Below are 26145 nucleotides of genomic sequence, written 5' to 3'. Positions count from 1 at the left end.
TACTCTTCAGGACGTATCTGTGAGAAGGTCAGGATGGGTATTGGGGGCCGAAGAACTGGAGCATAACTATGCATTTTTTAAAGGTGGAAATTTTTATATTTGCTAAGCTGCCTAGGTTATGTCTAGGACACGGTAGTTTCTACTTTGACTTAATTATTCAAATTGTCACTTTCAACTTTTCATTCCAAATGTAGTATAAACCAGTAAACATATGGAAAAATGTCCAATCTTAAATAAATTCCGTAATGAGAATAGTGAGATACAATTCTTTCCCTATTTGGCAGTGATGAACAAAATCATCAGAAATCGACCAAACACGGGGACAAAAAGGCTCCGGTAAAAAGGCCTTCTCATGCAGTAATGGTGGGGTTCCATATTAGTGGAACTTACTGGGAGGAAAAGTGGTAAAATCAGTAAGATGTAAAATCTATGGGTACTTTGACCTGCTAATTCTTGTTCTAAGAATTTTTTCTAAGGAAATAATTCCAAGGTTCACATACTTTAAAAATGTTATTTACAGCATTAATAAAGCCAACCATTTTGAAACAATCTAAATATTAAATATTCACCAAAAAAAATCCTATTTAAGTAGGTCACGGTTAACCAGACTACTGGACGACAGAGTCCTACCAGCCTACCTAAAAGAATGTTGTGAATCTACATGCCGTAATGTGGAAATTTCTCCATGTTGTTCAGTAAAAAAAGGCTTTCTGTAAACCTGCATGTGTATGCAATATGCATGCAATGAATGTTGCAGATGTTACCAGCAGGTTGCCTAGAATGAACTTCACCAAATTGGTGGTACAAAGTGGCTCTTTCTGGGTGGTGAGATTTCAGGTGCTTTTTTTTCTTCCTTTTTTTTTTTTTTTGATTATCTAAATTATTTGAATTTTTACACAGTGACCATGTAATATCTTTAAAAATGGAAAACCAACGGTTTTTAAAGATCAAAAGTAAACATCTCAAGGGTACATAAATTTTCTGGAGAAAAGGCAGAGCTAAACCAGAATAATGGCTGACTTTCAGAAGGAAAATGTGGAGGGATTTTGAAACCTGCTTGACAGCCTTACACAAGAAGCGTCATCCTTCCGCAGTCCTGGAGAAGGCAGGAAGGGCCAGTGGTTAGGAGCCTGCGCTCCAGAGTCCATCCTTGGGTTCAAATAACAGCTCTATCATTTACCGGGTGAGTGATGGGGCAAATTATTTAACCTCATGGGCCTCCGTGTCCTCATTTACAAAATAAGGGATGGATAGCACCTGCCTCTAGGATTGTTGTGAGGATTAAGGACTAGAGTAAATGAAAAACACCTACACAATCCTTGGCACATAATCAGTGTTCACTAAACATTAGCTCTTATGAAAACCAGCTTCACACAATTGTAGCCTAAGTGAGTTAAGTTATCCAGAATGAAACGCTAATGAATAGTTAAGGAGAGGGAAGAGGCAGTGGACAATTAGTCAAAGAAATCCACAAAAGTAGACGTCCAAACATCTAGGCTCTGCACCACAAACATTAAGGGGATGGGTTGTGTGGTTTCAGGCAGGTGACTTAACCTCACAAGTCTTAACTGCTCATTCTGCAGAATGGGGATCACATACAGAAGGCCATTTTAAGGATTAAGTGTCAAGTGCTAACACAGTGCACGGCTATAGTAAGTTTTAAATACATATTTGTTACCATTAATAATGATAATTATAATCTACTATGAGATTAAGTAGTGAGCTCCCTGTCACTACAAGTAACCAGGTAGGCTTACTTGCTACATGAAGAGGATGATGCAGAGAGGACTTAGTCATAGAATGAGGGGACAGACTACTGGATTTTTCCAGACCTAAAAATTCTGCAGTCATTGAAACATGAAACTGATTTTGAAAGTGGAGCTGTTCAGGATGGTCCTGCAGAGTGGCTTGGGAACCCATCACCAGCAGGACTATCTCCCCAGAGATAGACGGGATACTGCAGCTCTCAGAAGCCAGACTTGCTTTTTAGACAAGTGAGGCAAGTGTGAGATGGTTGCCCCAAACTCTGTCCATTCTCTGTCCCAAGAGTGGCTCTACATCCTCTGGAAAAACTCCGGAGAGTGGTTCTGGCACCCACAACAAGGAAATCTGGCTGCAGATGAGGATGACAGTATTAAGAGCAATAACTAATCCATACTGAACGCTTACTGCATACTGAGCTTTGTGCTGAGAGATTTGCATAAATGTCTCATTGACTTCTCCCATCAAACCCATGCATCTGTTAGCATCTATGCTATGAGCAACACCTGCATTTTACAGATAAAAAAATGAGGCTCAGAGAGGATAAGTATTACCCCAAACCCTTTAGCCAGGAAGGGACAGGGGTTCTAACTCAGGTCTAAGATACGTTCAGAATGTGAGGAGTAATTGTAGGGCCCCATGACGACTTGATAACTCATTACAGATGGGTCCTATTCCCTTTCAGACCTGCCCCTCAACTGCCCCAACCCCACGGGCATAGTTGGTCTTTCTAAAGGTAGCTGGGAGCTGAGAAAGCCGAAACTGCCACGGGCATTATCTAATAATTCCTGGCCGGATACTGCACACAGAATACTCTCTCCAGGATAATCCAAATACTTAGCACTTTTATTTTCCTTTAAAATCCTTTGGTTAACCCAGGTGGCATTCAAACTTGCCTCATCCATGGGATCCGTTGGACTTTTAGAAATCAAGTTTTCTTTGCCATGTCAAGTCCAGGGGACAGTCCCCTATACCTCTCCAGGCCTGCACACATCTTCAAACTCGGTTCTCAAATCACTGATATAACCTGCCCCACAAGGTAGGAGGATCCCAAGGGAACAAAGTCAAAACATCACAGGGAAGAAGGCAGGTTTTGGAATCACAGACTCCTAGGTTCACGTCTCAGCTCCTTCACGGATTACTTGCCCTCCCCGAACCTCAGCTTCCTCATCAGTCCAACAAGGATTCCGATACTCAGATGTGTTATAACGATTAGTGAGATAATGCAATACTGGAAAGGCGATAGGGTGTAGAGGTTAAGAGCACAGACTGCATAAGTTCATTAACAGGCTCTATCATTAGCTGTGTGTCCTTGGGCAAGTTACTTAACCTTTCTGGGCCTCAGCTTCAGCTGTAAAATGGGGATAATGATAGTATCCACCTCTCTAGGGTAGGAAATGAATGAGTTATAACTTGAAAAGTGCCTAGAACGGCAGCTGGCACATTAGTGAGCTTTTAGTAAATGTGAGCTGTTATGATTAATGCATGTAAAGGCCTCAGTATGGTAAAAATAAGTATTCAATAAATGGTAGCTGTTTTTATTACAAGGTACACCTTCCATGGATAATTTTATGCACATTTATATCCTGGAAAGCAACTGAAAAAATGAAGACATTAGGGGAAAATCTTGTTCTTAAGTAAATGTTGCAGTCAAAGCAGAGGGAACTCAGCACCCTGTTGTGCTGGCAGATGCCCTAGGACCTCTGCGCCACACCCAGGCCTCCTTTGCTTCCAAGGGATCTGCCTTTTATTCAGTCATCCATTCTCTCAATAAATGCTCATTATACACCCAAAGTGAGCCTAGAAGCAGGCTGGAAATATCCAAGCAGTAGGGGAAAAAAAAAACAAGGCTCCAGCCCCTGTCATCCTGAGTCTACAGGTTAGTGGGGAAGATACACACTATATAAGTGCAGACACAAGTGATTCTTTCAGGACAGCTGCAGTTTGTGTTATGAAGGATGTGCCGAGAAGGTACAGGAGGGGTCCTACTGTGGTCTAGCAGGTGTCTATGAGGGAGGAGTCCTTGCAAAGCTTCCCTGAGGAAGTGGCATATAAGCTGGGACTTCAATGATGAATAAGAGTTCGCTGGGTTATGCCTGGGAGTGGGAGGAGGAAATGGTCCAGGCAGACAGGCATTTTGTTCCAAGGTCTTGCAGCCACAAGGTGGCTGGCTCACAGGGAACAGAAAGAGGGGCATTGCAGCTGACTTACTCCTAGAACAGCCACCCTAAAGGACTTGGTATTTGGAGAGAAACCCAGGTTCGAACTGTGCTCTCAGTTGCAACCCTCCCCTCTTCCCTTTCAGATGCTCCTCGCTTGCTGGCAGGACTGCCAGTCCTCAGTCCCCTGCCCCCAGGCTGAGTGAGCTCAGTTCTCGCTTAAATTTCCAGAGGCTGCGGACCAGGTTTACTTTGCCTACATGTGAACTTCAGCCAAGACACTCTGACAGGGATCCTGCCCTCTGAATGCCTTCAGATGCCTCAATCCTATCCTGGTCACACCCCACTGGGTTTTGTGACAAAGAGGGAAACAGCATGAAAGAAAGCAATGGCCCCAAAGGAGGAACTTGTGATTGACACAAATGGGGATATTCCCTTAAGGGCATCATGTATCATCAAAGAAGCTAGCCCCCAGGTCATTGATTTCCCCGCCTGTTTACATGCTTCGGAAAGAAGACGTGTTTAAGTTTCCTACAGTTTTACAGTGGAAATTGATGCTCCGGGAAAGGAAGCCGTATGTTCCAGACATAGCAGGTTTCTTTTGGAATTCACAAACTGGGAATCTGGCGCTATCCCCTAAATGGTACTTTTGTTGTCTTTTTGTTCAAGACAGCAAGCTTCTTCCAGGATCAGAACCGCCTGCCAGCCTTTCTTGATAAACAGCCCACCAGCTCTCTTGGTAGATCAGATGTTTAATGATTAGCCTAACTCATTGTTTATCTAAGTGGCAATTATCACCGTGATGAAATAGTGTTTTAACTGCAGGGGAAGCATTACAGATAGCTCCCAAGGAGAATCTACTGGCTGGGAATGGCCAACAGAGCTTCCCATACACGGAGGAGAGGACCACTTCATCCTGGCTGGCAGATCTCCGAGTCATAGATGCCATCATCAGATGCTGCTCCAAAGACCTAAGGAAATGTGCCCTGGAGAAGTGTATGGTCTCAGTTCTTCCAACTGAGGCTCAATGGCCCAGCAAAATATGAAAGTGCGGCCTGTGCTTCTAAAGCGTAATAGCCTAGAGTCAGTGGAGTTCGTGAAACAACCTCACCATCGCAGGAGCAAATCTCAGCAGGTGCGGTTCAAGGAGGATGGGACCAGTAAGACTCCACCTGGCCTAGCTGAGGTTGATGTCCAAGCTTCTGAGGACCCAGCTGTGATGGGCAAGGCTCAAGCCTCCAGGCACCATCACCTCCCCACCTACTCACTCTCCTTCCCCAGGTCCCAGAAGGCAGGGGGGTTTCGGAATATTGCGATCCAAACCTCCCCCAGTCTCAGGAAGCATTTCCCAGTTTTCAAAAGGAAGAGACTCACAGCCAGCAAGTCCCTGGTAGAAATGCCAACAGCATCCCAAAGTGCCATCCAGGTCAACGGCAACCTCTCCAAACAGGACATTGAATCCTCGGACCTTGCCTACTTAAGGTTGGCTCAGCATCTTGAGGATGGGCCTCGAAGAGTCAAAGTGTCCCACCCATTTCCGCCTAGAATGTCCAAGGTGCAAAGCAATGGGCCTATAAGCGTATGCTTGGAAGCAGGGACTTGGAGGGCCTCAGAGAAAGCAACTGCTGCCATTCAGGTCCCAGATGATATTTACCACAGTCCTACCTGGGCAGCTAGAAAGTCCACTTTCAGCCCAGACAGGTCAGGTGACATAAGCAACTCCGTACATCCTTTGGCTGATGTGTGTCCAGGTGATGGGAGAACAGTGTCACTATTAGATTCAGGAAGATCCCCTTCCTGCTTAAATGCCACCAACGATGCCAACCACATGCCAGGCACAGGGAAACTTAACCCCGAATTGCTTTTGCCCAAAGACAACTCTGATGACAAAGACCTTGGCCCACTGTCATCTAGGTCAAAGGAAACACATATTCTGTCACCTCCACGGACTCACAGCTCCCCATCACCAGGCTCCCACAGCCAGCCTGACCATTCAGGAGGGGCTTCAGACTGTTCCTCATCAAGTAACAATCACCAGGATCTGTTGTCACTCAAAACTAACAGCGTGTCAATTTCTGCACCCACGTGTCAGGAGCAGAAGACAAAGAACCCTACCCAGTCAGACACTGTGGAGTTTCAAAATTGTTCAGGAAGCAATCACCTCCAATCTCCTCTTCCAAGAAGGGAGACCAAACTTCAGAGCAACAGAGAGACTGGTGGGATTAATCCAATTCACCTGGCACGGGGGGAGCTCTGTGATCTCCAAGGCAGATTGCAATCCGTGGAGGAATCTCTGCACTCGAACCAAGAGAAAATTAAAGTACTTTTGAATGTAATTCAAGACTTGGAGAAAGCTCGGGCTCTCACAGAAGGGTAAGGTGGATTTTTTTATATTGAAAACTACTGGGTTAGGGCACTTGCTAGGACAGGGGCAGAGAGAGAGCACTGGCTTCTGTTAATAAAATGTCTCCAAGGTCTTTAAGGTTCTGTTGTTTCCCCAAATCATAACCAATGGCCTCCCTTTGTTCCAAATGGGTTTCATCCATTTCCAGGCTTTGGTGGATTTCCATTGCCATTTGTTGTGTTTTCTAGATATCAACAGACTGCAGAAAGGGAGGCAGTGAAACATTAGGGTCAAAAAGTATTTTTATAAAGAGGGGGCCAGTTAATAAATGATGATGATAGCAGCACACAGCTACTTCCCCCACTCCATCCTTCTAGCAAGTTGCCGTATTTGCACAGGATTTCAGTTATTTGTGTGTTTGTTATAAAGGACTTGAAATTACCGTTGACCTTCCCCTCCACTAACCACTTTGATGGATTTGGCCAGTCCATCACTGATCCACTAAATAGGAACTGAAATGAGATCACAATTCTGCAAAGAGAAAAAGTCACAAAATGCTTTCCTGGGTGACTCAGCACCAGGCTGGGGAGGGGAAGGCAGTGATTTGTTTAGGTGTGGAATGCTTGTCCTTTGAAAAAGTGCCCCCTAAAGACTGGGAAGAAGGAATGGCTGAAGCTAATCAACAAAAGGGTAGGAGAGGGAAGAAGTAATTAACTGGGGGCGCCTGGGTGGCACAGCAGTTAAGCATCTGCCTTCGGCTCAGGGCGTGATCCCGGCGTTATGGGATCGAGCCCCACATCAGGCTCCTCCGCTAGGAGCCTGCTTCTTCCTCTCCCACTCCCCCTGCTTGTGTTCCCTCTCTCGCTGGCTGTCTCTATCTCTGCCAAATAAATAAAATCTTTAAAAAAAAAAAAAGAAGTAATTAACTGGCATTTGCTGATATGAATCAGACCCAACATTCCCTCATAAGAGAGAAGCACTGCAGTGGACTTGCACTGAATGAAATGGTCAGGGCTTTTAATAATCTCCCTTCTATTTACAAAGTCCCTCAGTTTCCCTAGCTATTGGTGGGGGTAGGAGTAACTGACTCATCTCACCGGCTTATTGTCAGCATGAAGAAAACCTCAGATATGAAAGTGCTCAAACATTTATAAAGCCCTCTAGAAATGTGAGGTCCTGTTATCGTGGGTTTCTTATTTCTTTGTCATGCAACTCTAGAGCATTGCTACCAGTTGGAGGGGTAATGCTTTGCTGCAGGAAACCAGTAGCTAGAACGTGTGCATCCCATGGGGCTTTTGCCCATAGATTCATCCAGCAAATGCTCTATCTTGCAGGCGCAACTTTTATCGAACGGGCCAAGATCTCAACAATTGCAGTACCTGCCAGAACACGGCGTGCATCATATACAGGTACCTGGCCACAACCGAGGCCTGCTCTGTAGAGCGCAGACTCTGTGGGGGCCGCAGAACACCCTTGTAAACTCTCTGAGACACAGAAATTCAGGAAACAGGCAAAGACAGGAGGCCTTTGACTACCTGAAACCTTAAAAAAAAAAAAACCCAAGGTGTTTAATTATGAAATGTTAACATCTGGTTTCAAGGCAGACATTGCTTTCTTTCCTTACAATAAGGTCGAGGAGCAAATCCCGTTAATCGCCCTACACTTACTGCACACTAAGTATAGGCCCTGCACTAAGCTCTGCGTGCATATTTGTATCTCATTTCACAGTTACACCTTGTGAGGCAGGTGTCAATGTCCTCAGGGAAGCTAAGCCATGTGACCCAGTTTGCATCAAACATTTTCAGAGAGCAGGCAGGGTCAGACTGAGGACTCAAATCCAGTCCTGGATTTCTGATCCCAAGCCCTGTGATCTCAATTATTTCACCGCACAGCCTCTTCCTCAATGGTAGCTATCACCTGCCGAGCACGTACTATGTGTCAAGAACCGTGCTAAGCACTTAGTGTTCATTACTAAGTACATCATTTCCTTCTAGCGGAGGGTAAGGTTGCTATAATAAAGTAGATTTTTATAAGTGGTAGATGGGAAAAATCATAGAGTGGTAAGTATGCTAAACTTGAAGTCAAAATCCGCAATTCTGATGCCTGCCCAACTGCCTGGGGCTCGGTTGTCTCATCTGTGGACTGGGGACAATTATCCCTATTAAGAGTTGCCATGAAGAACAAATAAGCTCATTCTGTGAATGCCTTTTACAACTGCAAGCCTCTGTACAAATGCAAGGGCTTATTACTGTTATTACTAGAAAGATCGATGCCCCCTTAGCTGGCAGTCCACTTTCGGTGGCATGGTAGAAAAGTCGTCAAAAGCAGTCATTTCAGTTGATGGCGTCTAATTTTGTTTGACTAAAGTATACAGTTGAGCTTTCTCTATTACTTTCCTATCTTGGAGGAGAAAGGCAGTGAGAGCCTGAGCAAATTGAAGCCCAATTGTGTTGTCTGTGTCTTCTTTTTAAAATCTCTCTTTCTCTCCAGGGGAATCCTGGGATTTCATCCTAACAAGGAATGGGGGGCAGGGGGTGCTGGAAACGGAAGTCAGAAGGCCCCTATACTTAGGGCCTAGGGCCTTGGGCATTTTCTCAGTGAACTGCCAACTCCTTATTTTTGGGAGTCACAGGACCATGTCTTTTCACCAAATAACACAAGTTTCAGGACCACTCACAGGAAATGCCCTTTATCTCAGTGTAAAATATCCCCTCAAAAAAGGGAGCCTGGAAAAAGGCTTGTGGTATTGGAAAGTATAAATAGGCAGTTTCATCAATTGCTTACCTTTTTACTCTTTTTTAAAAATATATCTCCTATCTTAAGCAAATTTCCTAATCATTACGAGGACAAAAATTATTGAATATCTAGACATTTAGGAAGGACAAAAAACTGTTCATCACAAACAAGAAGAATGATTTTTAACGAAATTCCATTTAAATTTTGGATAATCTTTTTTTTTTTTTTTTTTTTTTTTTTTTTTTTTTTTTTTTAGCAGGGGATGCTGTATTTTCTACCATCTTAAGATAACTTTTTATTTAGCTCTGTAAGTGAAAAGGACAAGTGATTCTTTCCCAATCTACTGTGAGTTTCACGGCCTTGTCTTGAACAAATCATTTCTGGCCTCTGAGTTTCCTCATCTGGAAAATGAGGGCTTTTAATTAGATGGTCCCCATGGTCCCTTTCGGTCCTGCCGTTCTGATGTTTTATGCTGAATTAAAAGTGGCAATATTTGGCTAAACTATGACCTTCCAACAAGTCTGAGAATATTTGCATTTTTCTAGTACGTACTTCAAACATCCCAAGCAAACATTCTAAATTAAGCTACACCCCTGCACAGGTTAGCAACCCTTCACATGCACACATCCCTTTCCAGTTTTCCAAGAACAGCCATTGTATGCCTCCATCCCTTATTACCATTCAAAGCCAGACTGCTCTCCCAGACAGTATCTACAGCCTTGTATCTAAGCCATTGTGAAGGAATGGGCAATTAATTTGATGAAAGCAAAGAGATCAGAACAACATCCCCATCAGAGTAACAGTGGAAAGATGAGAGTTGTCATTTTTTTTTTTTTTTAACATTTCAAATGACTTCAAACCTTGTGTTGTGTCCTGGAAAGTCAGATCTTACAAACTGATGAATAAGCGATGTGAAATACTCATCCCCAGGCCTTGTTAAGCTGCAGTCTCTCTCCCTGATGATGGATGGTCCCAGTCCCCATCATTGTACATAAAGTGCACGGGTGCCTGATAGGTTGCCTGCTGGGTCTTCTTCTGTGGAGATGTTGCTGCTAAGTTAGCAACATATAAGGTTTTCCAAGTGGCCTCGTTAGCCAAAGGCTATGGGTATGCTATATGCTCGTTAGCCAAAGGCTATGGGTATGCTATATGCTCCCATCAAGACACGTGAGGTCTTTGGTTCTATCCAACTCATTTTCCCTGCTCCAAGAACAGCCCTCTGGGCGCCCCAAACCCATGCCTCCTTGGCTTCCTTCTTACTGTGGATCATTCTGACAGATCCTACCTCACCAAGGAGAACAGCACTAATACCAATGCTTACAGATCCCATGCATAACTGTCAGGGGCTCTCAGGGGCTTGCATACAGCAGGGAGGATGGAATTCTTGGAATTGTAGCTACTGTAGGTACCAAGGGAAGAATGTGGACATTTCCTTTATGCCTTAAGCTGGTCGCAGGCTGTTTAGTCCCCAGTCACTCTCTTCACCTCTCCTTAGTGTTAATCCTAGCACAAGTTATTCAAAGGATTGGGTGAATGCCACCTGTGGTACCAACATTAAGTAACATTGAATTACCTGGTGAGAAGGTTGTCCTTTTTTCAAATTTATTTCAATCCTTCTCACTATCTAGTGGAGGAAATCTGAGTTTGGTACTAGATTATCTTCCAAACCTTTCTAATGCTTGCTTATCACACTTCTTTGCCAAGAGAGAGCAGGTCTCAGGTTCATAGCCATAGGCAAGCAACAGAGTCCAGCCAGAGGGTAATCATTTAAAATTTTTTTACTGAAGTCTTTAACTTTGAAAACTAGTCCCTGTATATATTCATTGTAAGTGATGCAGGTCTCCATTTTCAAAAGTGATATTACTTGTTTCCGATAAGTGTTCAAGTTTAAAAGTGAATCGATTTAGAGAGAAAAATAAAAGTAAGTAAATGTGCAGATGGTGTGGGGAGTTTCACAAAGGCCTAGAAGGTGGTGAATGAACCATGAAGCTTGGGAAATGCTGCCCTAAGGAATAAGCTCCCTTTCCTCTTCTCAAGGCCATGGGGTCCCTCCACACCACATCCCTCCTCCATCTCTCACCTGTTCTCTGCTTTCCCAGCACTTTGTCTTTATGGTCACTCTAAAAAAATAATCACAGAGCCTCTTTGGAGGTTTTTGGCTACATCAATCATGCATTTATTTTCTGGACATAAATCCCAGGAAAAATCTGCTTGGTCTAAGTTGTAAAATGCTTCAGATGTTTTAGGGAAAAGAATAGGAAGTCTTTCTCATAAAAATTTTTCTACTCCCATCTAAGCGTGTTGCTTAGGAAATGCAAACAAAGAACAAGCTGCCAACTTACCATCTGAAATGGGCGAGAGGAGAGGTTGGCCGTGGAAGGTTTAAAAGGTTCTAGAGAAGAGAGAGCAGCAAAAGAGCTGTTGTGTGTGTGGGAGTCTACCTGGACAGCTCTCTCCTGCCTCCTCCTCTCAGCCTTAGCCTCTTTTCATGGTTTCCACTGCACTCGTGGGTTTTAAGTTTATTTCTGTGACACCACCCTCCCCTACCTTTTTCATGAGATTTCTCTCTCTCTTCGTTTACCTATAAATATTTCCATATTGACATCTGAAAGCCACCTCAACTTCATCATTTCTCAAAACACACTCCGTATCCTCTCCCTATTATTTCTTACGTTGCTCAACAGCATTAACCATGACTTCATAACCCTTACCTCCCACCGCCTCAGTCTCCTTCACAGCACACATCAAACTGGCTACTAACCCTAGTCGCTAAATCCATCCCCTTAGCTTCATCCCCTCTGTCTCTGGTCAGTTAAGGCCCTCATCATTTGTCACTTGAACATTACCTCATCTTTTTGCCATAGGACCCCTTTGCCCCATCCCCGGTAATCCTCCACACTGATTGCTAAATTACCTGAAAAGTAAAATCTTAACCTGTCACTCCCCTGCTAAACAATTTTGTCCTGGTTTCTGTTGTGTTTAGCTAATTTTTTAGGGCCCTTTGAATGTGATACAACCTTCTCATCTGCTGGGTCTCCTATTTCTCCTCAGCCACAGAGAGGAAACTGGCTAGTTTCAAATACTGTGTGTTCTATCATGCCTTGGTGCCTTCGCATAAGTTTCCTCATTTCCTGGAATGCCTCTTCTGCCCTGCCTTGTCTGGAAATTTCCTCTTGCAACTTAAAAGCCAGTTCCTCTGATAACCTTACATTCCTTCCTGTGGAGGAACCCCATGTCATGCATGCTCCTCTGCTATACCATTTATCCTATCGCGTTGTAATATAGTGTTGATGAGTTTCTTTCCTTCTGTAAATGGCTAATATCTCAAAGTTGTGGGCCAGTGTCTAGTACATAGTTGGTGCTCAGTAGATACTTGTCAAAAAAGGAAATGGCTACATTGACCGGGGCAAGGATGAAAAGTAATGGTGGGTTGGAGACAGTTATTTAGATTGCCCAAAAGTAAAGCAATTGTTACCATTTGTGTGTGCACCTGCCCTTAGGTGGGGAAGTGGAGGGTCTTAATTAATCAAATGTTCTTATTGGGGAAGGAAGGCTTCTATGCAGCAGGTCCTCAGTAGATATTTTTTAACTGAATCAAACAACAACCTAATGTAGTACAGAGATTGTCGATTTTCAAGTACCTGGAATGCTACATACTCTCAACAAGATGGAGCCTAATCAAATCTTCCTTTGATGACTCAGAGAGCTTGTTGCAATTTCATAGGACATTGAGATCCTCGTTCATCATGGCCAACCAACATTATTGGCCGGTACTTCTGTACCGGCTGTGGTTGGAAAGGCAAAGTTTGATTTGTGGCAAACCACAAACTCCTTCCATGCTCAAATAAATATCTCCCTTTTATGGTATCTGAACTGCCCCAATGATCTCTTTGGGAGAGAGGTTTAAGACATTAGATCTGCAGTGTCTCTTGGTAAAATATCAAAACCCAGTGTGGTGAGTAGAATAATGGCCCTGAAAGATGTCTGTTTCTAATTCCTGGACATGTGAATATGTTACCTTACCTGGCAAAACGGACTTTGCAGATGTGGTTAAGGATCTTGGGATGGGCTGAGTAGCCTGGATTGTCCAGGTGGGCCCAATTTAATCATAAGGATCCCTATAAAGGGAAGAGGGAGGCAGGAGATGCAGAGTCAGAGGAGGAGATGTGACAACAGAAGTAGAGGTTCAAGACAGGAAATCACAAGCAAAGAATGTGGACAGCCTCTAAGAGGTGGAAAAAGCAAGGGACAGACTCTCTCACTGGGACAGAGCTCCAGAAGAAACACAGCTCTGCTGACACTGTGATTTACAGTTCTGGAGGATTTCTGATCTCCAGAGGTCTAAGAGTACCACTTGTGTTGTTTTAAGCCACTAAATTTGTGACGATTTCTTTCAGCAGCAATAATAATACAACCAGATTAAACTCTCATGATTCATAAACTACATACATCCTAACGGGAAGTCAGTTTATATGACTTTTTTGATGATTTTTACAATTAATGACAAGCTAGCTGAGGGCAGAAATCTGTTGGGAAGATAATTAGGGGAAAGAAATAAGAAGAGATTGTCTATTATTACTGGTCATTATAAATACCTTTTGCTCTCACATTTAATCCTCACCACCGTGTGAGACAGATAAAAATACTCCCATTTTGTAGATGAGGCAACTGAGGCTCAAATACTTGCACAGGACTCAGATTAGACAATCGGGACTGAGAGAGTGAGGAACATGCACAGTTACTCTGCAGCTAGTACGTGGCAGCGACACGATTGGGACTCAGTTCTAGGGCCTGCTAGTTAGATTCCACAGCATGCTGCCTTCGGAGGCCAGACCTATTGGAGGGGTGTCAGTAGAATGTTACATGGCCGAGTTCTCCTCAGCCAAGGGCACCGTGAGCGTTTGTGTTTTAGATGCAAGCCTTAAGTAATGTTCTCAAAGGGTGATCATGGACCACCTGCATGGGAGTCTCCTGGGTATCTGAATACTGGTTGCTGGCCTTCACCCCCAAACCTGCTGGAGTAAGAGGTGGGGTGAAGAATAGGAAAAATCTGTAGTTACAGCAAGCTCCTTGGGAAGGCCTGATTCCAATAAAGCTTAAGAGACATTCAACTAAGTAAAATCAGGGTCTTTTTTTTTTTTTAAAGATTTTATTTATTTATTTGAGAGAGAGAAAGAGTGCGCATGCGCGAGAGAGTACAAGCAGTGGAGAGAGAGAAGCAGGCTGTCCGTCGAGCAGGGAGCCCGATGCGGGGCTCGATCCCAGGACCCTGGCAACATGACCTGAGCCAAAGGCAGATGCTTAACTGACTGAGCCACCCAGACACCCCAAAATCGGGGTCTTGAAAGGAGGAGATGGCAGTTGATTTACTAGAAGCTTTTGTGACAACCCAGACCACATGCCCATGAAAAGAAAATTCTTACTAATAAACTAGCCCAGCAAATAGTTTTGTTTTAAATGCATCATTGGAAAGATGATTTGCCTTTCTACTAATTATAGGGTTAAACGGTCCTATACAGACCTAACTAGGGGGTGCAAGTGAGAGTGGACGCAACGGGAAAGGAAAGGGGAGGTCAGGGGGCTTGCTCATATAGTAAGCGTAACTCCTGAGGCCTCCTGTTTCCAGAGGGAAGAGAAAATGAGTCTCTGTCAGTCCACTTTGGGGCCCAGGCTTGCATTATGCATTACTTAGGGGATCATTTGTAGTCGCTCCTTCCTGCCACATCTCCCAGCTCCTCAGGCCTCATCTGAGATCAGGAACAGAAAGGCAATCTCTGCTGACATTCCTCCTCCAATTAAGGTTAAGACCAATTAAAGCCCAATTCTGTTCCCAAGCCAAGAGTCCAAATGCTAAGAACTATCCTCTGGCGAGTCCTGGAGGAGCAATCACAAATACCAGCTAGAGGGGGTGTGCAAAGTGCTGCCCCTCACCACCACCCCCTCTTGGGAGAGAGGTGTAGTAACCCCGTGCTCCTGGACCAGGTAATCTGCATGACACTGAATGCCAGCAGCCTCCACCACCATCCTCTCATTTCCTCTAGCTCCACAGACCATGGGCTGACTTTTCACCAGTATCGATTCGATTCCTCCGCTGTTACAGCTCCTTCTGAACCAGACAGAGAAGTGAAGGATATTCAAAAAGAGATTTGCTGCAAGCGCTCTCTTTGCAACTAGCAACCAGCTTTCCCGTTGTTCCCGGTGTCACTCCCTCACAGTTTTGATATTCAGAACTCATCAGAAGGAGCCTCTCTGGAACACAGGCCAAAGCCTTACAGCTGTGTGCCCTGCAGGAGAAAAGCCAGGCCTGCACCTTACTGAGGGCAGAGCCTCTGGAGACTTGCATGAGTCACCTAGTGTCACACAGTCAGTGGCGCTGAGTATCTCCCTCGAGTTTCCTTCTATAGTGAAGCTTTCTGACCACTGGGTCTTGGGCTTGCCTGCCACTTAAAGCTATTACCTAACTACAGAAAAAGGCATTGTTTTATTAGAAATGTAATATGCACCCAGGCCTGTGGGTTTAGTAACCTACTTTCCACTTAAATTATTTAGTATTTTCCTTTTGTCTGCTTCTGATGCTCTGCCAGTGTGGAGCTGGGTGAACTGTGAGAGTGTTTGCCTTCCAGCCACAGTCCTCCCTCTGGCCAGCAATGAAGTCCGCAGTGAAAAATAATTATAAATCACCCAGTATATCTGTTCTTTCTAGTAATCACAGATGCGTTTGCGGCCCTCACCACACTTCAAGATGGACTGAGAACCATTTATTGCAAACGCTGGAACAGGGACATTACGGCAATACCATCCAGCGTCCCCCAAACAACTGCCAACAAACATGGCTCAAGCTCTCTTTTCAGGAAACAGACATAGAGTTTGAAGTACATATGGAAATTTCTCTGAACCCTGACAGGTTAATCTCCAAGACATTTGCTTCTAGCCCCCATTTCTCTCAGTAGCTTTATCCCTTTCTTCTCCTCCCTAGAATGCAAGGAGAAAGTAGGATTTATAGCATCAGCAATTTATCTGAAATAAAAATAAAACCTGTTTTAAAGCATTAATAGCTAAAGAGGCTGAAACATACCATAAATATAAAATCAATCAAGTTTAGAATTTCACAGGAATAACAAATGGATGGCTGTTGGCACAGAGGCCACGGTTGACCACAGAATGACCCAATCTTTATTTCTCTGTCAAGTTAATGTAACAATCATTACTGTTTGTTGAACCAGGCATGGTGCCAGACGCTTTGCTAAACATTATACATGTGTCATCTCATTTCGGACTCCCAAAAAACCTAAAATGGGGGTATGGTTATTGTAATCACTCTGCAAATGAGGAAACTGAGACTCAGAGGGGTTACATGAAAATTTGTCCAAGATTCAATGCAGCCAGAGCTCAAACCAATCCTGCTTTCAGGAGATTTTCCTCCCCCTGCCCCTCTTACCTTTGACCTTGCATAATCACTGAATCTACATGTTAAAGTTCTCTGAGATGACCTGCCACTTCTGAGGGCCTAACCTGAAGACCTTCTTGACACAGCCACAGAATGCAGGGCATAGATTTCTTTCAAAGACAGCGATCAGCAGTGAAGATTTCTACAGCTTGGTCCTATTTATTAATGTATCAAGAACAGAACCTGCAATTCTCTGAAGACTTGTCAGCAGACAGATGCCCTAGGAGAAGGGGTAGACTTGCCAAATTAAAATAGCTGCAAGTTGTGAAGCTTAAAATTATACCTTATAAATAATGAGCAAACTGGTCATTAGAAGAAAGTGTTCGGAACAAAATCCCTTCCAGGCTAGGGGGAAAAGAAAACAAACTAACAAAATCTCCTACTTTCCCAGACTATAATTCTTCCCTAGAGACACTTTCCAAAGTGGCGTGATTTACCCAAGTGGAGAGGAACCAAACTACCCTCATTGATTCCATTGATTCTTACAGCTAATTCTTTAAAAAAGAAAGTTGCAGAAGGTCACTAATCTGTGGTGCCCCTGGGTTCTATGACAAGAGGGGCCACAGCAGCACTCCGACAGAGATGATGAAGAGATGGAGAGGGGTTAGGAAGGTGTTTTGTCTTCAGGGAGATGTTGTGGATCATTAATTTCTCGGCCAACTTGCCTGAGTGTATGGTTTATGGCAGTGTCTTGTCACCATTTCTCTTTATAAAAAAGCAAGACTCACCTGCTGAGAAGGAAGTGCAAAGAGCCCACCACAGACCTCCACAGCCTACAGTAGGCCCAAGATTGCTGAGTCCCTATAGGACCTTGAGTAAGCTTCCTCTTGAGGAGGTGCCATCTTTTCTGAGAATGCAGCCTCATGGTCAGAATTGCCCTGCAAGCTAGAAACTACTATGAAGTGCATCAGACAGCTGGGTCATAAAGTGCCCTCCATGCGGCCCAGCCCCGGGTTTGGTCTGGTTCCACAGGGGGTTGTAAGGTCATTAAGGTGTGTCAGGCCTTGATCAGCACCACCTCACCACCCCCACCCCATACACATTTGGCAGGTAGGATCTCACACAGATAGTGACTACTATGTTCTTTCAGCGCAGTATATCTTAGTATGTAAGCTTTGGAGCTGGACAGTGTAGGCACAAATCCTGGCCCCGTCACTTACTAGCATGCTCCTGGCAGAATATTTAACCTCCCCTTGCCTCAGTTTCCTCATGTGTAAAATGAAGTTAACCTCTCTCTCACGGGGCTGTGAGAATTACACGAGACATGAGAAAATTACTGAACTTGAGGATAGTGTCCACAGTACAGATGACACTTGGTAAATGAGAGTAGTAGTAGTTCTCCCTGTCTTCCTGCCACCCCTCCTCTCTCTCCACTTCCTCCTCCTCCCCACCTTCCTACTTCTCCTCATTACTGTTATTGTTATTCACTTAAATACCATATGTCCTTACCTAACACGGTGCAGGACTCTCATTCTTTCTTTTTTCTTAGAATAAGACCCCCGGTAATAGCCAAGCCCTGGGCTAAAACTTTTGATCCCCCTTTAGGAAAAGCAAAGGACTGGGAGTCAGGAAGCCAGGCTTAGATTCTGATCATAACTCATGGTGTGGCTTCGCTTTGCCAATCCCTTTGTCAGTTAAACAGGGATAACCATCTTCCCATCGTCCTGGGCTATTGTAAGGGTAAAATAAAAACACAGATCCGAACTGCATCCAGAACCTGGCTCTGTTGTTTGCTTATATACCTATGTATTTATTTACTTTTTCTTCTCACTATTTCTTCTTCTAGACAAACTATGACTTAGGCTTCTCATGCCTTCCAATTACCTAGAAAAACATCCTTCTACTTTTCACCTACCATGATGGCTGAAGCATTGATCTGTCAGCTAGATTAGTGAGATGCCCTCAAGAAGAAAACCTGAAAGCTCTCTTCCATTCCTGCTTTACACACAGCTCACTTTCTAAGTGCAGTGTGGTGCCATGCACAGGCATCTTGGGCAGAAAGGGCTCTAAGTCTCCCCAGTGAACTGGGCACCCCTGAACCAGGTGTTAGGTATTTCATGCATCTTCAGAGGACTAACCTCACAGACCTTGAGTGCTCTAGTCTATCTTAATAGTGTCAGGCCTGAATCCCATATTGTAACAATTTCTTGACTACCATTTGCCCCAAGCTGTGAGCCAGAACTCTGCACAAGCTAAGAACTCAACACTGCTCTTCTCCCTGTGGAATATGAGTGGCAGAAGATGGTAAGGGTGTCAGGGTGGGGAGATTAAGAGGAAGAAAAGAAGTGGAGGTGAGGTTGGAAAAGTTACTGGTGTTCTACCTTGATACTAAGCCCAAGTCAGACAGTCATTCCCCAGAACTACAAAGAACCCTCTGCTAAGAGTTTATTTGAATTCTTACCAAGTAGGCAGCTTATTCCCCTTTTCAAGAAGTTGTTGAATTGGTGTGGGTTGGCTAAGTAAGAAGTTGAGGGGTATCTTCTCTTCTCTACCCAGCTTCAAAATGAAAACAAATGAGAGAGGGGTCACTGCCCCTGCCCATTTATAAGGCAGCTGCTACCAAAACAAAATATACTCCCTCTCCTCCCCTCCAAACTAAACAGTAGTTTGTCAAATGGATGAAAAAGAAAAAAGTGACAATTTTCCTTTATGTTAATAAATTGCTTTGGCCTAAAAGACATTAATCAGTTTCTTTCCAAATTGTACATGCTTCCCTATACTCTGCTATTTGCCTGGCCTTGAAAAGAAAGTCACTTTCAATCCCCTTTAAATTGTCAAGACCAGTGGGGATAGTTGCAGGAGGAGGGTAGGGAGCTCCCTAAGCCCTAATGATTATAATGGAAGCCTGTGGTGTTTCCATAGAAACATAAAAAGTGTATTCTTCCCTGAATGTATATGGAGGGGAGGAGTGAAGAGCGATGTTGCTGACAAGGTGTACAATTACTGAAGAGCTAAAGATATGAGTGAGGAGGTAAGGCATTCTGTTCCTAAGATAAGAAGACAAAAGTCTTAGTGAAGAGTGAAGTGGGCAGACACCATATCCTACATGAAGACATTTCACCTGTTATTGTTCCATCTGCACAACTACCCAGTGAAGTAGCTTTATAGTTCCTGCTTTCAACTGAGTCTCAGAAAGAGTAGCAACTTGCCCAAGGTCGCCCAGCCGGTAAGTGGTATATCCTTAGTTCAAACCCAGGAGTGTTCCACTTGAGAGTCCCTGTTCTATTCTCTGTATTGGGCTGAACTTTATTTATTTTTTTTTAAAGATTTTATTTATTTATTTGACAGAGACAGCCAGTGAGAGAGGGAACACAGTCAGGGGGAGTGGGAGAGGAAGAAGCAGGCTTCCAGCGGAGGAGCCTGATGTGGGGCTCGATCCCACAACACCGGGATCACGCCCTGAGCCGAAGGCTGACGCTCAACGACTGAGCCACCCAGGTGCCCCTGGGCTGAACTTTAAATTGTGATGGTGAGACAGAGTTAACATTCTGTCTCCTGGCTCTTCTCTCTCCAGGCATGCCAGTTCTATACATATTCTGGAATCCCCCAGAGCATTATTTTTTCTAATTGGTATTGGGACACTATTGTGAATCTTAACAAACTCAAGTGGTTTGTTGTTGTCATTCGTTTGTTTGAACTGTCAAGTCAGAGAAAAGTTACATATAAGGAAAAGAAGGAGGCCAGTTGATGTGTATGTTCATAAAATTTGGTAGAGATGTAGGCATGAACAGCTGGGAGGTAGGGGTACCTGAGATAAATGGAAAGTAATTTGTAAAGCAATTGTTAGTTTAATCATCTATCTCACATGCTGGGATGTAAAATCCATGAGAACAGCATCCACATCTTTCTATCTTACTATTATCCCTGCAACTGAGCAGTGTCAGGCCAAGAGCAGGATAAATAGCTGGCTGGCCAGCTGGCTGGCTAGATGGCAGGTAGGATGGATGGCTAGATGGTATGTAGGATGGATGGATGGATGGATGGATGGATGGATGGATGGATGGATGGATGACTGGTTAGATAAATGGATGGTTGGCTGGCTGGCTGGCTGATTGGATAGATGGATGGATTATCCTATACCATAAAGCACAGGACATTCTGAGAATGAGCAGGAAGTACCCATTTTCTTGGGCTCTATATGTTGCTCTAGGATGGAGGTTATTTTTGTGCTTTGGGGGGAAGGCTAGGAATATTTTCGGAGGTAGCAGAACTGTGAATGTGGATGTCCCCTATCTGTGAACTAGTGCTAGTGGGGGTAAGAATCAGAGTTTGCAACTTACTGCTTTAAATACTTTCCTTGAAGCAATGCAGAGGTTGTTGGAGACCAACTCTTCCCCAGCCTCTGAATCCATCTCCTTAAGTTCCTACTGGTGAGGGTGAGATGCAGGTAGTACAGATAAAAATTCACCCCATTCCCAGAGATAAAGAGGAGTGCAGTGCTGGATAATGCATCCTGGAAGTGAAAGCCTCAGTTCTTGATTTTGTGGTTGCCTCTGTTTGGTGACCTGGCAAATCCTGGGCTTTGGTTACAATGTCCCTAATTGCTTTTGATGTTGACTGGCATTTACTGAAGACACAAAGCCCCTGGGCTACCAGTATCAGGAGGCCAGAAATAATGTCTATCTATCTGTCTACCATTCCTTCCCTAGCACTTAGCACAGGGTCTGGCACATGGGTGATACTCAATAAATATTTGTTGAATGACTGGCTGAATACTTGGTGCCTTGTTCTGAGCTGAGCGTTGTACATGCATATCCTTTAAACTTCACTGAAATCCTATGAGTAGGTACCACACTCATTTTGCAGATGAGAACACTGTGGCTTAAAAAATAATAATAAATGACTTCCCCAAGATTTCACAGCTAATCAGTTGTGGAGCTTTGCTTTGAAAAATATAGCCATTATATAGGTCATCCAGCAGGAGCATGTCCCTATAGAAGAGACCAGGGAGGAATGGAAAAGAAAGGATGACATCAAGGAGGAAATCTGGGTGAAGCTTATCAAAAATACAGAAACCAAATAATCAGAAACAGCTTCCCAATGCTCCCTAAGCACTGACATCCCACCACTCTGGCTGCAAAACATGCCATCTGGCTCTTCTGACTCTTTAGCTTCTTCCATTTTGGGATGCCCATTTAGGGGCTTCATTAGTCATATGTGACAATCATGATTTGCCTTTCCAGAAGCACTTACTCTGATCCCGGGTCCCTGTGAGGTGACATGGGGATAGTAGATAAGGACAAGTGTCCCTTCAATGATAGCCCTTATTGTCCCTTGCTGGGTAGAAAGGCTTCGGACTGTCCTGCCACATCACAAACCAATGTGAGGGTCTTCTGTCTTCCATAAGAAACATTTCATTTCCCTCCTTGCCAAGCAAGGAGAATGAACTGTTTCTGTGACTCTGCATTTCCTCTACTTTCCACACTCCTATACTGGTTACTCATCTTGGGCCATCTGAGGCCTCTAGAATGAAACCAGGTGGTAACACAGCTAAGAGCTTAAGAGTCTTCTTATAATCATCTCAGCAGTGGAAACCCCTCCATAAGTAAATCTCCTAGGGAGGAAAGTGGACAATTAAGAGCAGAGAGAGCCCATGCACAGCGTTCAGGGGCATCTGCAGGATTCATTCTTTCTGGCCCGCTCTCCAGCTTCTGGGGAAACTGAGACAGATTATGAGTCAAGCTGACAAACCCTGACACACCTGCAGGCCTGATTCTCAAGCCCTCAAGGACACGGAAAGTGTGAGTACCTAGTGTGAGCACCCACTGTGAACAAGCCAGAGCTTCTGTACTTCCTGACTTCTGACTCTCTCAACCCTTGGGAACCACCAGTCCCAAATGCATCATGTTTCCCTCACAGACCTGTGTACAGATAATACAATGGAGTCTGTACATCAATGACTCCAAAACACACAAATAAAATAGCAAAGAAAAAATGAAGATTAAGAAATGTCCATTAAAGGAAAGTATTTAAATATGTCTATGAGGTAAGTGTATATGGAAAGCCCTCCAAGCCACATTGTTAAATTGAGAAGCAAGGCAGAGAGCAAGACATAATGTATTAGTGGTAATAATGGTAATGATGATAATAATAACAACACTAATGGGAACTAACAAATATGGAAGGCTTACTATATATGAGGTACTGCTCTAAGTACTTCCTTTGTATTCTCTCACTTAGTTAATATACATATTAATTCCAAAGAAAGTCTTTGAGATTGTTGCTGCTATTATGTCCATTTTATTGATGAGGAAACTGAGTTGTCAGTTTTATTGTATATCCGTCTATATTATTTTAATCTTCTATAATGAGGCAGTTTTTGTGCAAAATATATAAAAAGAATTAACAATTAATAGCATTAAATAAATGTGCGAGAGAGATTGGAGCAATATTTACTGAACACCTACTCTCAGGCTGCCATATTACGAGTCTCATTTGGACGTAAGCACAACCCCAAAAGGGAAGCATTTCAGCTGCCAGTCCAATCCATGAGGAACTGGAGGTTGAGAGGGCTGGCACACGATCTTCCCACGGTCAGCAGTACCTGAGCATGTGGGACTAGATCTCAAAGCCTACACTCTCCCATGTCAGTCGGACACTTGGTGATGCGAAATCAATATATGCTGACTTGAATTTACTTCCCTTCCTTCTCCTCTCTGTTTTTCAGTGTAGAATATGATTTTCGGCAGCAGGAAGGCAGGTTCCATGAAGTTCTACAGAGTCTGGAGGAAGCGGAACCAGTGGAGGAGACATCTCCCCCACCAAAGTCCCCAGCAGAACCTCCAGTCCCTGAGAAACAGGACTTAAGGAGGAAAACCAAGAAAGTGAAGAAGAAATGCTTCTGGTGGATCTGAGCTTATTGGGTCCATTCCCTTTGCCCTCCTCACAAACCTCCCCAAGGTGGGGAAACCACTGCCCTCAGGCCTTCTCTACTTCTTAGCACAGGCCCCAGGTAGTTAGCCATTCAACTTGTGAAATGGGAAAGACTCGGGGCTGGTCTATCTGCTGCTGGACACCTGACCACTAATCTCACCTGAATGAGTGACGTTGCTTGCTGAGGACTTCATGGACCCTAGAGTGACCACTTGCCTAGTTCGCTGTCACACATGACCAGGCCACATCCTTGTTTGAGAGTCTTGGTTCCTACCGTGAGCAAAACCCTATCACATTTTCCAGCACCTCCATGATGCTAAACACTTCCTTCCCATCCTGGGTTCATCATCCCAAAAGAAAAAAAAAAAATGTTGTGCATAAAAGGAAGATAGAGGAGCATTATAAGCAGATAACCCAGAAAAAATTTAGACACATAAACTGGCAGTTTTCTAAGATATTGGCATATAGAAGCACAACAGACGTAGGTAGGGCATAAAAATACAAGATCACCTGGTGGTTGGGTCATTTTCATTTTTAATTAGCCTTCAGATCCCAAATCAAGGATGTGTCATCTCGTGCTGTGTGGGCTTTACAGTCTGTGGCAGAGTGAGGTTACAGCAGGTTATAAGGAACTTGGTGGTATGGCTATCCTGCAGTTGTAACTGATGCAGGGCCTGCCTTAAACCATCATGTTCTCAGCCTGGGGCCTGAGACATGTCGGCAAATGGGTGGGACCCGGTTTGGGCTTGTACTTTAAGATTCCGCAGTTAATGTCCCTGCAATATTTAAGACCATGAGATTCAGCAGCTTGTCTGTCCATTTCATCTTACCAGTAACATAAAACTAAGATAAAACACAACACAGGTTCTTGTTCATTCATCCCAGCGACAGCCTTGTTCCAAAGTATACTAATCTTCACAATCTCCCTTTGTGATGACCAGGTGATGGTCACCTGATTGAAGAAGCAGCAGGACTGGGGATGAGGATATATTTTTTTTCCATTTTAGTATTAAAGACCTTTCCTTCCCAAAGTCTGAATTCTTTTGAAGTCTGACTCATTCTTTTGGCAAGACCCTCATTCATGTCAGTCCAGTCAAACTTGCATGGCTGAACAAACTACTAAAGTAATAGAATTAATTGCTACATACTCTTGGGTATAAGGGGTAGGTTAGAAAGTCTTGTATCCTTTGCATTAAATTCTCTACCAGCCTGTGGTTGCATTGATGCTGCTTAGAAAAGGGGTCCTAAAGCTCAACAAGCATTCGGTGAAGAAGGCATTTCATAATCCCCTTTGCTGAAGATCAGGTGTCTGAGTTAGAGTCTGCAGAGTGCACGTGGGATGTACGTACCCCACTGCAAATTGAGACTAACTGAACAAACCACGCCGACAGCTTCACCTTTCCCTGTCACCGTGCTGCAGTGCACAAAGCTATTTCAGTGGGAGCGAGAGGGAAATTTGGCAAAGAGTCTCAGCTTGCACTATTTAAGTCTTGGAATGTCATTCAAGATGTTCTCATTCTGTTTCTAGTGTAATGTTTAAACCCACAAAATGAGACCGGAATACATAACACTAAGTTGGAATTAAGATAAATACACTTGTCATACTTAAGAAGTCACATTTCAATAAGATATGCTACCACTGGCTAAAAGCCACAGATCTTTCTGTATCCACACAATCAACTCTCAGTTGGCCTCAACAGTGGAAAAGAACAGCACAGAAGATAATCCAGTAAGACAAGATCATTTGGGATCTCTTATATAATTTTATCTCATAGTAGAGCTTCCATCTTAATTTGCTTTGTTTACGCTAAATTTCAAATTAATTTGTATTCTCGGGTAGCATGCTAGAATGAAAATAATCCTGTTCCTGGAATTAAGAGACCCAGACAACAGAACAGTCTATTGCACTAACCGTGGCAAATTGCTTAAATTTTCAGGACCTGTCTGTCCACTCTTGAATGGAGATGTAAATACCTACTCTACCTACTTTATAAGCTCTGTGCACATTCCAACATCAAAATAAGCAGAATGCAGAATGAACCAGAGCTGAGCGAGATCACTTGCCTGAGTTAGCCGGGAATGATGAAGTGTCTGAGGTAACTCACACAAAAAGGATAATCCAAGCCTTGGATAATGAAGCTCCCTTTGTCATACACTTACACTGAGTTGGGGACCTGAGATAAATCCTCAACTGAATTAAATGAAATTGGGGTTGGAAAATGCTGACATTTCGAGAACAACAATGAAAACAACAACAACAAAACAACAACAACAAATGAGGCTATGACAATTCTATACCAAAGCACAACACAGCACTGCTCAGGCCACCAACCTGAAATCGGGAAGGGGGTCTCTTCTGAATATTGAACATTTTAAATAGTTGGGAGGGAAATGTGTTCAGTAAACAACTTTCTGCTGAACAAAAATGATCATCTCTATGTTTCGAACACACGGTTCCAGATGCCAAACCTCTATACTCACCTACCGTGTGAAATCACTTCTTTGTAAAATATTATGTAACTTCTACCATGATATTCTAGAGAAATGCTGTACTTGAGGTTATATGGTTTTATGGAGAGATATTAATTTGGAAAAAAATTACTTTTATAAAATTGAAGGGAAAAAGACCGATACATCAACTTCAGTTGCAGGAGTTTATGTAGCTGCTTTCTCTGTAGTTAAAAAAAATAGGTACTCACTATACTTGGAACTTCATACCAGCTCATCTATAGAGCACCTTCTTAAAGACTATGTACAATGAAAGGTTTTGTAAATTTCTAAACTGTTTTAAATGGGATATTATCTTTTGCAATAAACTTACATAT

General features: G+C 43.6%; 2 protein-coding genes across 6 annotated transcripts in view; one reads left to right on the top strand and one right to left on the bottom strand.

Annotated features, from left to right (window-relative positions):
• DOCK2 (dedicator of cytokinesis 2) overlaps positions 1 to 26145 on the bottom strand; it is a 406900-nt gene that overhangs the window by 185308 nt on the left and 195447 nt on the right. The gene's annotated exons all lie outside the window — the stretch shown is intronic.
• Positions 848 to 24398, top strand: INSYN2B (inhibitory synaptic factor family member 2B). The gene is made up of 3 exons (XM_026510948.4): positions 848 to 6293; positions 7599 to 7673; positions 23115 to 24398. Exons 1-3 carry the CDS (start codon positions 4948 to 4950, stop codon positions 23299 to 23301), a joined length of 1608 nt encoding a protein of 535 aa, XP_026366733.2. The 5' UTR covers positions 848 to 4947; the 3' UTR covers positions 23302 to 24398.

Source organism: Ursus arctos, unplaced genomic scaffold, assembly GCF_023065955.2.
Source record: "Ursus arctos isolate Adak ecotype North America unplaced genomic scaffold, UrsArc2.0 scaffold_15, whole genome shotgun sequence".
NCBI lineage: Eukaryota > Metazoa > Chordata > Mammalia > Carnivora > Ursidae > Ursus > Ursus arctos.
The sequence above is the reverse complement of the archived record's forward strand: the minus strand, read 5'-3'. Positions and strand labels throughout refer to the sequence as shown.